Source organism: Ascidia mentula, chromosome 9 (assembly GCF_947561715.1).
Source record: "Ascidia mentula chromosome 9, kaAscMent1.1, whole genome shotgun sequence".
NCBI classification, from domain to species: domain Eukaryota; kingdom Metazoa; phylum Chordata; class Ascidiacea; order Phlebobranchia; family Ascidiidae; genus Ascidia; species Ascidia mentula.
The window spans coordinates 3,333,925-3,351,295 of NC_138574.1; the positions used below are offsets into that span (position 1 = coordinate 3,333,925).

The following is a 17,371-nucleotide window of genomic DNA, read 5'->3' on the forward strand; positions in this document are numbered from 1 at the left end:
CTTTGTAATATTTCAGGCATTCTTCAAGTTGTTGTTTCAGAACGATGTTAGAAAGTTCCTGTAATAAATATGTTTCAATTTGTGTTAGAAATGGTAAAAGAGGTGTATTCAGTTGGATGCAGTAAAAAGTTTCGGTTACGGCCGAATTTTGCAAAAATATTCGGCTGAAACCGAATAATTATAAAAACCTTAATTTTCGGCCGAATAAATTCGGCAAACCGAACTTTTGGTGCATCCCTAATTCCTAATCTTTTACTTAAGTGAATTTAAAAATTCTTCTTTGTTTTATTTCTTGACCCAAGAGGCTTTTGTCGACACCAAAATAAAAGTAGTGAAATATATGTCATAATGGTCCCATGTCGGTGACACGTATGTATGTCATCCTGGTGCTACGTGGCCCATGTCACTGGTGTCATGTGGCCCAAAAACATACCGGAGACACGTAGGAATGCCTGACACCATGTTTGTCATGCCACGCGGCCGTAAATTCGGTGACAATTGTGCTACGCTGGTGCCATGTGGCCCAAAATTTGTTCGCCATCCTGGTGCTACGTGGCCCATGTCACTTTTTCTTAGACCAGGTTCATCCCAATGAAATTTGCAAAGGAAAATCCAAGTGAATGAATGAAGCACACGGGGTCTTGATTCCTTTTAACTTTGGCGACGAAAACGGGAAAAATCTGTAAACTTCGCCGATTTAATTCGTGCCATAGCATCGACCCCACCTTACCTAGTGTAAAACCATGTTTGCTGTTAAGTGCAACATTAAACTCATCTTTTTACAGAAGGATACATAAATATTTACGCTGACCTTTTTGCGTCATAGATTATTGCATTGCTTTAGCTGAGCGAAAAATATGAGATCGCTCATAAAACGTCAAACAACAGCGATTGACCAACAAGGTTTGCAGGAAGGGAAAAGATTGGAGATGTTTAAAAAAAATCAAATTAATCCCTCGATTTGTATGAGGGGAAGAGAATATGGAGTTTGCCAGGTATTTAAGCAGAAGATGCCGCCGAAAACCAAAAATTTGAACGCCCGAAACGAGTCCATGTGGGTGCGTAGTGTTTACAAATGTAGCGTAAATCGTCCCTATATGTAACGCCACTAGGTGTCATAATATACCAATATTGCTGTAGCTTTTGCATGCCCATTTTATAAATGTTCCCGCCTTGCTTCTACGTGTTGATGCCCAACGAATAACGAAGATTGTACAATTACCTGAAAGTGAAAGTCTTTTTCTGGCCGTTTTGCCAGGAATTTCAAGTTACTGACTCCGTGTTTATCTCTGCATAAACCTATGCAAAATGCAGCTTTGATCCATATCTTTTCTTAACGAAGTACATACTAAGCAAAGCCTATAAATACCCAGAATCACCATTGTTTTCTTAAAATGTAAGGGTTGTCTGTGTGATTTCAGGTTCTTTCCGCCGCAAAAACAAAAATTTTGTTCGTACGTCATAGAGAAATTTGGTCAAAGCTACTACGCGTTGATTTTTTAAATTTTTACGAAAAGTTCTGGTTTTTTCAACCAAAGATTTTGTTCAATTCCAAGTTTGTAAAGCATGGATTATTAATTTTTTTAAATTGAAGCTCAATTGTATTTTATAAATTAGAAGAACATTACAATTATCCTCATATTGCTCTGATTTGAAAATAAAACAACTGTTCTCAAGCACAATCTGTCTGGTGACACATAAATCGATTTTTTGTTCTAAATCATAACATCACTTTTTTCTTTATTATCTAAACTTAACGTACACAAAATTCTCACGACAAAAATTGGTTGATTCAATAGCTCTTACACAGTTTCAATGCAATATATTGTTTTAACATAAGTCGATAATATTATTAAGAGGTGTGATTAAAACTAAACACATTTCATGTAAGCTTCCTCAGGGTTGTTTTTCACACTCGTATTTACGTAATCAGGTTGTTTGATGACGTCATAGTTGTGGACAGCTTTGTTTCTTTCATCTCGATTTCTGGGCTCTGTGAAAAAGAAACCAATACATATTTCTCTACCCTGACGATTTTGGTGAAATATTTAAAAAATGGTAATTCATACTGAAGTTGTAAAGGCAACTTTGGTTAACTGAAGAAATGTGTTTACTCACCTATAGAAGCAGCATTCCCCATTCTAAGGTTGATTTGACGATCATTTCTAAATATAATGTATCACATTACACAGGTTTAAAAGGAGTAACGTAGTCACAAACAAAAACACACAGACTTACATATGTTTTGTACGCGACCAGAAGCATATGATCCCAATGACAACAGCAACAATAATAATGCCATCAAGTGCCAAAGAGGCTATGTTCATGATTGTAGGGTCGTGACTGTGTTGGATTGCATCTGACGAACCTGTGAGAATTGCTGCTCAAGGCAAACACAAGCATTTGTTCGGGAAAGTGAAAATACTCTTTCTTAAGTTAATAAAAATAAACTTACGTATGGAGGTTGCAGAATTTGGTTTTGGATACTTTGTAGCAGAAGTTTGGAAATCAATGTCTGTGGTTATAGCTGGGTTTGGTTTGTATAAGGCTGCGTAGGTTGTGGCGTGACTCGCTGCTATTGTCCTCGTTGTTGCTGATGTTGTTGCTGTTGTTGTTGTTGTTGTTGTTGTCGTTGTTGTTGTGGTTGGTGTTACTACTAAACATGTGTACGCCTATCATCTAAGAAACCTAACAGTGTTTGTAGAATATTAATCTAATCAAGGTCTCTTGACAGGCTGTCGATCGCGCACCGTATCTCGATATGTATTTCTATGTAAATTCCAATACAGCGATCATGCACAAAACTCCGTTTGTTGATGCTCAGAAAAATATATTTCGCTCAAAGACATCATCAGCTTCTGATTCAAATACAACCCCTTTTTGAATAAGATTGATCACAATAAGAAACTGATGGTGCCTTACGTGAAATATAACTGAGCTGTGTGCATGACATGTGTTAAATTTACATAGAAATACATAACAACCCACCAGTTAATTATTTTAAAACAATGGGTTTTAATGACAACTTATTGTTAGGTTCTTTAGTTGCAAAGTTAGATTTTATTGATTTATGATCTATGCGTTGTTTGCCAATGCATATTTTTAGAATATTATTTTTAATGCTTCTGGGTAATTACCTCCTGGTATCCGTTCACAAATATATCCCGATGTAACATTGCATTCCGTACTTCTCCACTTGTATGTTGAATCAAATGATGTTAATGAACCCATTATCACACAATACTTGGATTCTGTTGCGATCGGTTCCCCAATTGCCCACTGGCCATTGTTTCAACATTTCCTCTATACGTCCACTTGAAGATGTTTGTTCCTGCATCTCGTTTTGCTCCGATGTAGAACGAGTATGCGAAGGCTGTGTACATGAACAATCAATGCGGTTAAATGTTACGAAACATCCGTGAAAATGAATCTAACAAAAATGCTCCTGACTCGACATCAAACAAAAATAATTAAATTGTAAATTTGAGTCTGTTACGTTTACGTGGTTATTGATCGATTTTGAACGAACATTATGTTTCTGAGGGGGGGGGAACGAAATTACATACCTGTTGTGTTTCCAATTATTTCAACCAAGAAGTTAAATTGAGATGTTATCATAACATTGGCCAGATATGCATTGTGTGCACTGCATGCTGCTTCAGCTTCTGTGTGTGAATTAATTTTAGGTCCGATCAAATATTCGTGGAAGTCGTCCAACTTATGCCAAGTTTGTCCACAAACAACAGGTAGAAACGTTACAAATAACACAATAAATAATTTCATTGTCCTGGCTGTCTAATTAATGTAAACTTTGTTGGAAATTATTAAGTGTGACAACCTACACACGCAAACGCTGAAATTAATGTTCTTATCCTGGCTAGCGGTAATTGGATCAGCTAACGACAAAAAAAACCCTCGCACAAACTCATTACATATGGCACACAAGTACGTTAATTAAATATTTGAAAAATGAACGCTTTATTGCATTGTAGGTATTTGACGAATACGCACTTTTTCTACAACTCTCTGTGTGTGACGTCACAAACTGCAACAGCGTGGAAACGCATCACTGGTTTACAAGAAATAAATGTAGTGGAAAACTGCGTGTTTGCGACCAACTTTAATACTATACGAGTCCGAATCTTATCAACGCCATGTTAGCAAAGTTCTATCAACAAAAGTTGCAAAAGAATTCGTCAACTCGTTTAAACGTTTACAAGGATATAAAGTCCGCACTGTAATATAGCTGCCTCTACTTACTGCGTCGATTGCAACAGCATGCAAACACGTCACCAGCCTATGTTCATGACAGAGTGGGACAACATTAGACCTAGTAGTGTTCATCTTTTTGTTTTATCGACCACACGGAATCAACAGACCTATTTATTTACAAATAATTACATTCATTCACACACATTGTCAGTTATTTCATTCCGTCGGGCAGTAATGCACATTTCAGCAATTAGGACAAAAATTATCTAGAATACTCTTAGAATTATACCAGCATCAACGTCTACAAACATATAAGCACATCAAAAAAGTATACAAAGATTCAATCAAGAAACAAATTGGTTATTTTAAGTCAATCAAATTTAATTTAGGAACCTGACTCAGCTATTGCAAATCATTCAAATGTGATCTAATCCAGTTGATGCTGACACCTCCACACATATTGCCCTACCGCAACTCGAAACGCTGATCGACATTTCACATGATTTTTTGGGTAGCATTATGGACAGTGACATACCACCGTCCAAAACAGCGACGATCCAAGATTGAAAAAAAATGGTTTACATCGGTTTAGTAACAAGGGTTTGATATTCAAAGTATGTACAACTTCAAATCCTCAATAATTCGAAACAAAAACGATACCAGTTCGAAATATACGTCAATAAATCTAAAATTGCGCAATAAACATTCTACTATCCCGATGGATGTTATACATTGCAGTGGGAAGTCACATGTGACTTCCCATCACTTTGTAGCAATTTCTATGGTGGCATAATGCTCAACAGCACATCACTGCTGAATGTCTGGATTGTAAGTAGTTCAGGAAACAAAAACGTTATACTGCGTTTTGTTGCTGACCTAAAAGCGGCAATGGGGTTTTAACAAAAAGAATATTCTGTTGAAAGAAACAAAAGTATTTCAGCTACAAAGACTCATAAACAGTATCCAAGTGTTGCTTGTCTAGGGTACTATTAATGTCGGTGGTCATCTGTGGTTTTGATATAGAGGCTACAGCACTAATTTGTATTGGTCTGAAACAAAAAAACAAGGCCCTTTATTTACTTGTCAAATGATTTTAAATTTAAAGGAAATCAACAAGGAATTAATTGCAGAAATAATACTCACTTTACATTGTTTGCATCTTCAGTTGCATGAATGTTTGATGTCGGTGATTCCGTCATGCCTGAAATGTAAAATTAAATAGTTTCACGTTTTTGCAAACGCATGATCAAGACGATCCAGTAAGGCCGTTAACTATGAAAAACATCAACGTATTTTTTTCTGAATATGATAAATACGTTGCGTTGCTGTGTTGTTTTTTTGGCGATACCGATGATGCCTGCACAGCATACAGGCTAAATATATATGTCGTAAAAACTTGAAACAGACGGACGACATAGGACTATTTGTCATATTTTGTACTGATCCGAGTCACTGTCAGCCATAGAGACTATACAGGCGATTCAAAGAAATCAAACTCTTATTTTTATCTGATTCATTAGTTTCGGGCCATGATGTGTACATGCCACCCACAACTTGACAAACCTGGATTCCGATGAGCAAAATAACCGCATTTTTTCAATTTTCCAATGAGAAGAAATACTATCAACACCATCAAAATAAAAAATGTACCAAGTACAATGGAAGACACATTTGCAGATGTATTTGCATTTACAGAAGCTGGGATTTTTGAATCAATAAGGATGGAGAAATTATTCACAGAGTAAAATGGATATCCTGAGTTGATGGTGACAACATAGAAACCGAGATCTGACTCTGAAACCTTGAAAATATTCCTTTTAAATCATAGATTTACTTTAGACTACGTATGTTTTTTACATTGGTGAAATACAAAACCACTTTGTTAATAATGGGCTTTGATGTTAGATGGATGTTTTTTGTTTCCACTCCTGGAAATAGGGAGAATTAAGTTAAAATGTATTTTAAACAAGTTTTTTTTCCTCTATTGGCCCACTTACCGTCTTTGTGTGCAGTTATGGACTTACATCCAGATAGCGGAGGATTAGATTTAAATTCAATTTCAACTGTTCCGTAAGTGTTAAGAAAAAGATATTTGTGTATTGTCATGTCTTGTTCTATTTGCGGAGGAACTGTACGCAAAAACATATTTACAAATATGATTCAATAGCTTCGAATTTGTGATACTTACATAATATATCTAGTTTGACAGTTCTTCTCACTAAATGATCGAAGTTTCGAGAATTCTGATAACACGTCACAATTGAGTCATGGTGTGTCGGCGTTACAAACACGTAGGCCCATTTCATCTGCATAATGCGTAAAACGTATACAGGTCATGTGAGTCTCTGAACTTTATTTTTTTAAATACAACATGGTCTCACCTTTTCACCTCCCCATACTTGGTTGTTGAAGGTGATATTGATGTAATGCATATCGCTGTTAAACATATCACAAAACAATAGTACATTTGTATTGGTGTGGAAGGTTACTATGGGTTCGGCATTATTGACGTCAAGCAGTTTTCCTACAAATCAATACAAATAAATAACCAAATATATCCTACTTGAAACAATACAGATATTTACTGTACACGAATTAATCAAAAAACGTACCATTGTAGCATTGTATATCATCGTTCCATTTTGCTGTGGCGTCACAAGTTGTTGTAGTTTGTCTTCCAATTATTTGAGATTCCTTTGTAATTATGGTATTGTCGCATTGCACTGTTGCAACAGTTCCATAAACCCACTTATTGCGTTGACTAGGTGAAATTATTTTTAGGGGATATTCGACAGAACATTCTGCATATTTCATAAAATAAAAATAAAAAATCATTGACTTATGCAACAAAAGTTTTCGAAACATGCATCAAGAAACAGAAACCAACTTTGAAGCAATATTGGTGGTGATTGCCAGATGTTGTCTGTTTGATAACATCCCCATCCAATGTATTCAATATTAATATATGACCCATTAAAGACGTCAGGTTGAAGAATTGTGAGTTTTAGAGTCATATATGACGTAGCACGTTGCTGTTCTACCACAACTACAGATGTGTTGTGCGAATTAAAGGCAGAATAACGAAAATAGGAATATCCGATGTAAATTGTACTCGTATATACATCAAAAACAAAAGAATCGTTTCCATCTATTGTAACATTTATAGTGACTTCAATCGACGGTAGTCCATCTGCCCACACGAACGAGCCGTTAGAAGTTATTCCGTTGGAAACCGCTGTAACATTCCAACATTCTCCTAAACAATAAGTTAACATGCAGATGGAAATACAGCAAGAAAAGTGAGAAAGTACCTGCTCTTACAACTTGTATCATTCCCCAAAGCAGAAAGCTATTCAGCAGCAGCTGTTGAAACGTTGCCATGGCTTCTTGTCCTGCTTCGCTCTCAAAACAAATGAGTTATTTCATTCGCACTGCCTACCTATATTACACCTACGCTATGTGCGCCTACTTTCATTGGTGAATACAAATACTTTTCAGGATTTCCCAAATTTAATATTATTTTCTTCTTCATGTATGAGACTAAATTTTTTATGATTAATGAGTAGGTAGCAGCTATATCGTTCTTCATGTTACCAAATACGGTTTGCTCCGATGGTTGTGTCGTGCGTGGATCAGTTGAGGCAAATAATCGTTTTTCGTCATAGTTTGTCCGACTTGCAGCGTTTACTACGAGTGTTTCTTTGTTCCATTGGCTTGTCTGATAGATTATACGTGAAAGTCTCTACTTGCGCATTCAGAACAGAACACAATAAGGTTTCCCTTGTTCAGTGCCTGTGTTGCGTAATGTAATTTGGGGTTTGTTAGTAGAAAAACATGTTTAATTGTATGCCTTGACTTGACTTGTGTGACGATCACTAGTGTATTTATGAAAAATTATTGGAAAACACAAAAGTATATGATCTCCGTTAGGTTCCATTTTGGTATGACCAAATGTAATGGATAGCTTTGCCGGGTGATGGGCTTTTAAAGTATATGAAGGTGCGTAGGATGTATATTTCAGTCTCTATAGCGACTATAGCGATTCATGAGTCATCCATATTCAACTTATACCGGAAACTTTATAATTCACCGCTGCACTAAACAATTAACATGTACTTTGAAATGGATTTATCATTGTAAAAGATATGCGATTTGCATTAATTGGTTTTATGTTTTTTCGTTGGTCTCCTTTCTTGATCCCATTTATCACCAAAGGAGCCTTTTTGTTCAGTTGAGGCCAACGTCATCCAACACCACCCTTCTGTATTAAAACATATTGTAAAAGGCTGGTCAGTTGCTATTAGAAAACTGCCGAATCCAACCATGCAAATTGAAAAAGGCGATCAACACTGATTGGACAACTCTATCCTTACACGGAAACTGGTTTAAGCTGTCTGCAGCTTATACACAAATTCATATTATTGGCTCCACATTGCTTATCATGGTTTAAGGGTGTTCGAAATTCTATTATTCAGCGTTGCAATAAAATATGCAGGAACCAAGATCAAGGATTAATCAGCAAATCTTTCTTTACCACTTCATCTCACCACCTATTTTTCAAGTAACCTAGTGGCGACATATACAATATATTGCTCCGCTAGGTGGAACAAGAAATGCAAAATAAACTTATTGGCAGCATTGGTCAATCGCGCGACCTATATACCATGAAGAAAACCTGATCGGGATTCGTGGACAGGATTTTCTGGTTTCAAATTCCGGTGTGGCCAAAAAAAATTTATTTTCCCCAAAATATCGCGAGTCTGGTTAATATTACAGTCATCACCTCACGCAGTGGTGTCTTTTATTTAAACCGGCAAAAAGGTAGGGCATGTCCATATGAGCATTAAACATACCTTATTTATTTGGCTCTGTTATTTGCAAATTTAAGCTGATTGGCTTTATGCTATTGTCAAGTAAATGAGGTGTTTGCTGACCTTACTTTATATTGCATTGTAAATATTTGTCTGGAAAACACAGTGGCGTCATTTATGGTTAATTATTATACCGTTCAAGTCATCAGACCACTGTTGAATTTCATTGACCGCCAATTTGGAAATAGCATGTTACCAATAGAAAGGTATCTTCCACAATTAATGGCAAACATTGCCGCTAACGTACACCAAAACGTTGTTAAAGAAAATGAGGTTCAATGCTATCTGAGCATTTACTATGCTTTTATTTTTTGTGTGAAAAAAACATGCTATTTCAGGCATTTACTATGTTTTTGCTTTCATGTTTCTGTTGAATAAAACAAGCTTATAACACCTTTGCACACAAAACTTGGCCTACGAGCACATTGAAGTCTGTTTAACCATTGCGATACCAGGTACTTCAGGCCTCCGTTAATCATTATACCGGTTTGATCGTCATTCTACTACATGGCAACAACGGTCTTATTCCACAGACCGTAGTCTATGTTTCAAATAGCATGTTTGCGATTGAAATGTTGTTTCCTCAAAAATAACAAACACTGGTGCACACCGTGTTTTGTTTTCCTTTAGCAAAATACTTTAGTTGTCACTTCTTCGTAAACCTTTTCTTTCATCAGAGGTACAGAGTCAAATTGCCACAAATTTAAATTCAACTCACAAAAAAGGGTTTTGCAAGCCAACTTCTTATTTTACACAATGCAAAAATTGCGACTGCAAAAATTGTGATGCAATTTGACTCTGTACCTCGACTGCAAAAATTGTGATGTAAAGCAAACTTTGGCATATTTAGTTAGTACGTCGTATGTACTTAGTCCGATAACACGACGAGTCCGCCAGAAATTAGTAAACTATTAGTGAAGGTGGAAATCGAGAAATTATCTACTTATGTGAACAAAATGATGACATTCATGGGTTGGTGGCGTACTTGATTTTTTATGTACAAAGCGGCGCATTACCTTAATAAAGAAAATTCCAATTAAATGTTACAATATAATTCAACGATTCCTGCAGCGATAAATACATAAGCAGCAACACCAATGATAAGGGTTATGTAAGATTTTGTCGAGTGTTTTGACTGCATTTGTCTCACATTACACTTCAAATTATCATATTACAACCATGTCCGGGAAACAACGAACATCAAAAATAGAATAATTACTTGAAATGCTTACAGCGTTCTACAACACTGTCTATTACGTCTGTTATTTTATCAACAAAGGCTTTATCCCTAATTTCATGCAATTCATCGTTCTTTGCAGAAGATTGGTTTTCGCTGTCAGCTGCCTCGGTTCGGCGTTGTTCGTTACCGATATCAGCGTCGTCAACGACATGTTTCCATAAATCAGGTGGAATATCGGTTTGTTTTGAATGTATGTGATGGGTTACAGCAGCTGAAACAGATCCTGTTAGAGAAGCACCCGCAACTCCAATTCCACCTGATATCATTGTTAAAGAGAGCTCTGTAGCAAGTACAGCTGCGGCACCAAGTGGGGGGATAAAAACAAACAGCCCTCCGGCAATCAAGCCTCCGAACGTTGCCCCAACACCAACTGCTATAGTTTTGTTTTTTCTGCGTCGCTTTAGTTCCTTGTGAAATGTTGAGTTGAGTGTTTCTATGAATTCGCCAAGAACCAGAGACAGAGAGTTCTTGTCTTTAATCTCCGAACAAAACTTTTTCACAAACTTTTCTCCTTCTTCAGTAAAAATCTTCCAGATTTCGCTCTCTTCAAAGTTTCCTTTCTGCACAACGTAGTTATGTTAGTTAAAAAAAAAAAAAGGTGGGGTGACCAATTTTATTTTAAAATAATTATCTTTCAACCAGAAAAAGTAACATTGCGATCAACACCTCACACAGAATATCGATATATGCGTTTTGATAACTGACCTCTTCAATATTTTTGACCCATTCACTTGCGAAGTCCTTCGACATCTGGCGTCCAATGTAGATCTGCACAATATGTGAGTAAAACCTTGTTGATAACTTATCAACCCAAAGTGAAGATGCATTTGTTTTTTCTGATAACATTTTACATTTCACTGTTTCTGACTGCGTTACACACATTTTTTTAAATCTGACAACGCAGTAATGTTTCATGCAATGGCATGATTGGCAGGATCGCCCTACTGCGCAGGTCCTTACTTGGCGATCACATCTATATCGTACAGATATGAAAAATCAAAATCCAATTATTTCTCAAATATTTTATTTTCATTAACATTCAAACATCTACAACTAAATCGGCATTGTTAATACCTCGCAGTGAGCATACGTTTGGGAACGAAACTGTTCAACCAATTCTGAATCGCCTTGAATCGGGTTTTGTCGCAATAACCGAGCAATGGCTTCGTTAGTTTTTTCATTGTGTTCTTTCATCAGGGCTTCTCCCTTTAAATTTGCCGACTGCACACAACAGGTAAACAAACAATTGTTTTATTGTAAGTAATAAAAAAACGATCAGTGTATATTAATACGTTGAAGATTTTAAACAATAATAGTCTAATCATTTGATACTTGAAAAATGTTACTCACATCTTGCATTAATTCTTTGTAAAATTCCAGGCATTCTTCAAGTTGTTGTTTCAGAACGATGTCAGAAAGTTCCTGTAATAAATATGTTTCAATTTGTGTTAGAAATGGTAAAATAGATATATTTAACGGTCACAAGAATATATAGTAAATATAATTAAAATTAACATGGTATATTTACCTCATATTCCCTTGAAATATGTTGGTGTAAAATGTTGACATATGGCGTCATGTCATCAATAAAACTGTTTTCTCTCAAAATTTCTATTAATTTTAATCTCTGTGCTTTGTGAATATCTTTAAAGTCGTTGCCGTTTTTCTGAGTAAACTGCAACAAAACTTGTTTAAAAATTTTTGACCGAAATGCAGGACAAACATTATTTCACAAATCGTACTCTAAATATAAATGTGGAAATAAAAAATAAATTTTTAGGAGAAAATTTTAAATTTCCAATAGACTATTCTTACTTTTTCCATGTATTCTTTGTACATTTTGCAGCTGTTCGAAATTTCAACTGACATGATTTTCAGATCAAAAAAATTCTGAAAGCGAAGTATAAAGCTTCTTTTTAACAGTGAGGAGCACTTTTGCCAGAAAAGCTGATGAGGAGTTTATTGAACATTATACCTGACAGCGTCAAAAACAAATTGTTTACCTGGAATGAGCTCTCAGGTGCCGCTAGTCTGTTTTCAGCGAGTGTCGCGTGAAGTTGTCTTGCCAAACAAAGAAAACTTTTTCCTTTTGGTGCAGTATTGAAAGCTATTTGTATGTTGGCAGCGGAAAAAAGATTCTGTTTTAACTCCAACATTTTTAACCAGGCATCCTGATCTATGTCTGCGTCAGAAGCAAGAATGTTACATAACGGAATCAAAAAAGCAAGTTATTTATTTGCCTCGTCCTCGCTTGGAGTTCGACCTTTCAATTAATTTCCCAGGACAAGGCGTCAAAAAACAATTTACGTCTTTATAAAAGTTTTTGAGGCACTGTAGTTGATTTTTAAGTTCAATTTCGTCCCACAGTTTCTACAAAGAAATCAATTTATGTTATTAGTTTAGTTGTATTCAAGTAGATTACACTGGCAACGTCATTGCTGGCAGGAAAACATCCCCAAACAAAACTAACTTGATAATAATTCTGTCCTCCATCATATCCATGTCTGTGCAGATCTTCGTAAATCCAATCACGAATTAATATAGTCAAGTTCTGCACACAAAGTTGCAGTTTAGTTTATTCATTTCATGGCAGAGAACTTAAAATTCACCTTTTCGTTAGTAGGCAAACCAGAAACAATTTTTCCATATAAGGTGAGGGCCTGGATACAAAATAAAATCACGATATAGCCGCAATATATGTGAAATATATGGTTTGCATCAGACTTCAATAGTAGTATAATCTTACAGCGTAAGTGTCGATGTCCGGATACTTTAAACGGTCCGAGACGTTGATAATTTGCATGTAACTAAGCGTCAAACTTATTGCAAATATGTCGCCTTCCTTGCATTTAACTCGATCCCCAGACTGAATGCCTTGCGTGTCCATAAGAAACACAGCAATCTGTCAACGAATAGGTGTTAAAATAAGAGGTTTTGGATTGTTATAAACCAGTCAAACTTATTGTACTCGATCTTTTCCAGGCGATCTGTTCCAATGTTATAACATCCACATTTGCTTAAAATGGGTGTTAAGCGGATTTTAGAACTATAAGTTTAATTTTCTCCCACATTTTTTCCAGAAAAAGCAACGCGCATTTGAAACTATAATTTATTTATTTAGAGTTTGCTCCCAAACAGGATGAACCTGGTGGATATATTTTTCCCAAGAACACGAAACAAAAACACGATGTTAATGCCTAACTGTATGTGTATTGCTACTGACAGGCATTGAAATCCAGGTAACATTTCGCATTTGTATATGGGTTTCATATCGATTCAAAAACGAATTATTAAAATTTATCTGACACTATATTGACCTACCTCAGCGTTGTTGTCTGCAAACAAAATTACTGGTTCAACCGTCATGAACACGCCTTTAGTAACCGATTGCGGACGTAGAATAGATTGAAAAACCTGGGGAAGTTCTACTTCTCTATCTTCGGGCTGTAAAAATTAGTCCCCATAAACAGCGGTGTTGGGTACAGACCGATGTCATGTTCATCATAAATGGACAAAATCATGTTTTTTGAATCTTGTGATCACATTTGCTACAAACTTACCGAAAGTAACTGCATTTATATTTACTTCACTTACCTCATCAACGTATGTGGAATGGTTCTTCAACAAGTACCAGAAAACATTGAGAATAAATGATTTCCCCGTTCGTTCAGGGCCAGCAATGGAGTAAATCACAATTGGAATATCCAGTAGTTCAGGTTTGTTGATAACTGACTCTAATACATCGTATTGAAACTCAAGGTTCTCGTTCGTTAAACAACACACAAGATCAGACATTCTTTTTTTATTTAGGAAACTGTTTTCTGATACTTTTCTTTCCGTCCACATGAAAGTAGTGTTGTCTTCTACCTTGGATCAATGCTCTGATGCATGTAACTTTATAATGCTTGTTACCTTTTCCCTAAACTAAGAGCTTAGTTAACAGAATGTTTGAGTGTTTGCCATCGACTAACATTCGTGTTACGCCAGGCAAAGTATGTTTGCTAAGGACTATGTTTGCTTTTTCATTTCTCATTACATCAAATACGCTTTTTACCAGCTTTCAGGCAATTTTGAATTAATAACCGAATTTATTTTGTTCCATTATTTGTTAAAACTGCTGGTGTTGCGAACTAGAAACGCTTTCTGCAAATTGGCTGTTTCCTTTGTTGTTAAATTTCATTTGCCCGACAGCCACGGACTTTATCTGGGTTAAAACCGTCTTCGTGGATCGAGTACATGTCGCAATAATTTAACAAATCTCGTGCGCCACCGAGGGGACAACCATGTTTTATGTCAATGCCAGTCGACTGCACCAACAGCGAATTGCTGCTTCAAATAACAAAAAAAACTTGGTGATTTTAACCACGCTGTTTATTGCGCCACCATGTGACGAATTTATATATTTACCAACTCAACCGGAAAAGATGACCCAACGAGGCTTTGCACCGAAGACATGTTCGTCTGATGAACGTTTAAGCAAGTTCGTGCAGACATAACGACCTGACGATGCCTGGTACGATCTTTCATTACAACATTAGGTTTTCTTTCAGTATTAGGAAGTTGGAGATCTGTGCGGTTGTTGTAAGGGACGCTACGTTAAATCGAAATGCCCAGAGAATGGAAAACTAGAAAATATTTTTGACAGTAGAACTTATTCAGAATTAAGAACAACTGAAACTTGTATAGTTGTCTAGACAAACAAATTTGCAAAACATGTGGATTAGGCACGTTTGCATCATGGCGGCAATTGCAAGCTGTTTTGTCTTGACGGAAGTTGAAGCAAAATGGAATCCTGGAAGTGATTTATTTAATCAGGGTATAAATATTTAATTGCTTTTGTAAAACGAGTGTAATCATCAAAACGAATGAAATTACATTTTCAGTGATAAATTTTACAAAATAGTTCTGTAATGGCAAAGTCCACATACTTGTTTTTTTCTAGCACCATTTCTTTGTAACGTTGTGAACGCTTAACCTTTCAGCTGCACCGAGAAGATGTGGAAACAGATACCTCACACCAACCATTGGCGTGACGCAAAGACTTACGTCACCGGGTTGGCCTGGAATGCACAGAAATAATGAATTCTGTTTGTGGTTGTTTAAAGCACCGAAGGGTCACGTAACTCGGTTTGTTGTAAAATCTTTCAAAACCCAGAACTTACGCGATGTTCTTGAGGTAGGTAAATACTTAGTGTGGAATAATGACTACAAATTAACCAGGAACAAACTATATAATATAGTTAATTGATGGATTTGACGAGGCCTCAAGTTATTCTGGCAACTTGAGAAGTGGATACACTTTTACTTCAAACAACAGATTATCTGAATTGCAATTCACAACTGATAACATTCTAACTCGACCAGGGTTTTCTATCACATTTGAAGCAAGTATGCCGTTTGTAGTGGTTTCTATAAAATACTGGTTTACTTACCCACAGTATGCTTAATTGCAATTTATGTTGAATGTTTCTAGTCAATAGAACGCAAGAAAAAACGACAAAGAGAGTTGTTGGTGCAACGGTGGATCCGATTAAAACAGATTCAAGAGGTATTGTAGTTCAAAAATAGGTGTCAAGAGTTCGAACGTTACGCCATTATTAGTTTAATAACTGAGCTACATTTGGTTTGAATTCGAATTTGTTCAAAAATGCAACTCAACAATTTTACGCCGGACGGTGGAAATCATATGTGCGTCATCAAAGGAAAAATCCAGACTGAACAGTGACTACAAACGGGGTCGCTACATTAGGTACATTTAGGTACATTTGTCCAATTCAATATAATCGGGCCCAACAACTTTAGTTAAAGAGTTTTGAGCCAAAAAAACTTGCAAAAAGGCGTGTACCCAGTAAATATCACTTGTTTCGATTCCAAGCGTCACGTTTCTCCACTAAGTTTGAGAAACGTGATCAAAAATGCAAATCTACCTAAATCGGGCCACGCTTTTTCTCCGGCCGGCCCAACAGTACACTTGATTTAAATTTATGTTGTATGTTTGTAGTGAATGGAACACAAGAGAATACAGCAAAGGAAGTAGTAGGCGCACAGGTGGATCCGATCGAAACAGATTCAAGCGGTATTCTAGTTCAAAAACAAGGATCAGGAAATTCCAACATTATCAGGTCATACAAAAATGGAATTTCCAAAATTGTGATAAGTGGATTCGGAAATGTCAAATTGACCAATCATGGCTTGAGACCTGTCGAAATTGTTAACCAAGGATTTGGAACGGTGGAAGTGCACAATAAAGGGACACACGATGTCAAAATTCTTAATCGTGCACTAGGAGACATACGAATTTTTAACCGTGGAACAAGTCGTTTTAATGTCAATAACTTATCCTTGGGTGATATTAATGTTAATAATCATGGATCAGGAGATTTTAATATCGTTAATACTCAATTAGGAGATATTAATATCAATAATCATGGATCGGGAGATTTTAACATCGTTAATAGTCGATTAGGAGATTTTAATATCGTTAATCATGGATCAGGAGATTTTGATATCATTAATAGAAGTTCAGGAGATTTTGACATCCGTAATCATGGATCAGGCGATTTTGACATCAATAATCATGGATTTGGAGATTTTGATATCAATAATCAAGGCTCTGCAAACTTTTATATTAAAAATCGTTCATTAGGAGATGTTGAAATTAATCATCAAGGATCAGGGGATGTCCGTATTATTAACACTGGACGGGGTCGTTTCATCCATCGAGGACCAGGGCGCATATTTTTTTAAACTAAAGAAATGTGGTCCAAGTTTGCGAGCCTTTGGGACCGTAATGTTGTTTCTACGCAATCTCGCGGGTCGCAAGTGTAATAGTTGTATTTACTATATGAACTTCACGACTGCCAAAACAACATACCACATGCGGGCCAATGCTTGGACCACCCTGATCTAAAGGGAGACTTGGCCGGCGTATGGTTTGTCATACACTCACCCAAATAACCATAATGTAATGCTTTGCCTTTTTTCTCTGCATTCCTCATGACAAAATGTGTATATTCGATTATAATAAACTGCGCAGCATCCACAGTAC

The 17,371-nt window shown here is 36.3% G+C and overlaps 2 protein-coding genes across 2 annotated transcripts; one reads left to right on the forward strand and one right to left on the reverse strand.

Moving 5' to 3' along the window:
• Nucleotides 1-4,424: 4,424 nt before the first annotated feature.
• On the reverse strand, nt 4,425-7,609 carry LOC145914090 (uncharacterized). The gene is made up of 10 exons (XM_083001867.1): nt 7,524-7,609; nt 7,100-7,468; nt 6,825-7,013; nt 6,594-6,736; nt 6,401-6,518; nt 6,210-6,341; nt 6,070-6,140; nt 5,776-6,013; nt 5,356-5,413; nt 4,425-5,261 (listed from the first exon to the last, which is right to left on the reverse strand). Exons 1-10 carry the CDS (start codon nt 7,591-7,593, stop codon nt 5,153-5,155), a joined length of 1,497 nt encoding a protein of 498 aa, XP_082857993.1. The 5' UTR covers nt 7,594-7,609; the 3' UTR covers nt 4,425-5,152.
• A 7,413-nt stretch (nt 7,610-15,022) lies between these two features.
• Nucleotides 15,023-17,174, forward strand: LOC145914208 (uncharacterized). The gene is made up of 5 exons (XM_083001998.1): nt 15,023-15,139; nt 15,306-15,499; nt 15,564-15,711; nt 15,797-15,871; nt 16,325-17,174. Exons 1-5 carry the CDS (start codon nt 15,037-15,039, stop codon nt 17,068-17,070), a joined length of 1,266 nt encoding a protein of 421 aa, XP_082858124.1. The 5' UTR covers nt 15,023-15,036; the 3' UTR covers nt 17,071-17,174.
• The last annotated feature ends 197 nt before the right edge of the window (nt 17,175-17,371 follow it).

Coding starts and splice junctions, on each gene's coding strand:
- LOC145914208 (XM_083001998.1), top strand. CDS start 15,037: ATGTGGATTAGGCACGTTTGCATCATGGCGGCAATTGCAAGCTGTTTT. Junction 15,140..15,305: donor AAGTGATTTATTTAATCAGG/GTATAAATATTT, acceptor TTAACCTTTCAG/CTGCACCGAGAAGATGTGGA. Junction 15,712..15,796: donor TTCTATCACATTTGAAGCAA/GTATGCCGTTTG, acceptor GAATGTTTCTAG/TCAATAGAACGCAAGAAAAA.
- LOC145914090 (XM_083001867.1), bottom strand. CDS start 7,593: ATGGCAACGTTTCAACAGCTGCTGCTGAATAGCTTTCTGCTTTGGGGA. Junction 6,014..6,069: donor TGGTTTTGTATTTCACCAAT/GTAAAAAACATA, acceptor AATATTTTCAAG/GTTTCAGAGTCAGATCTCGG. Junction 5,262..5,355: donor GAAGATGCAAACAATGTAAA/GTGAGTATTATT, acceptor TTTTTGTTTCAG/ACCAATACAAATTAGTGCTG.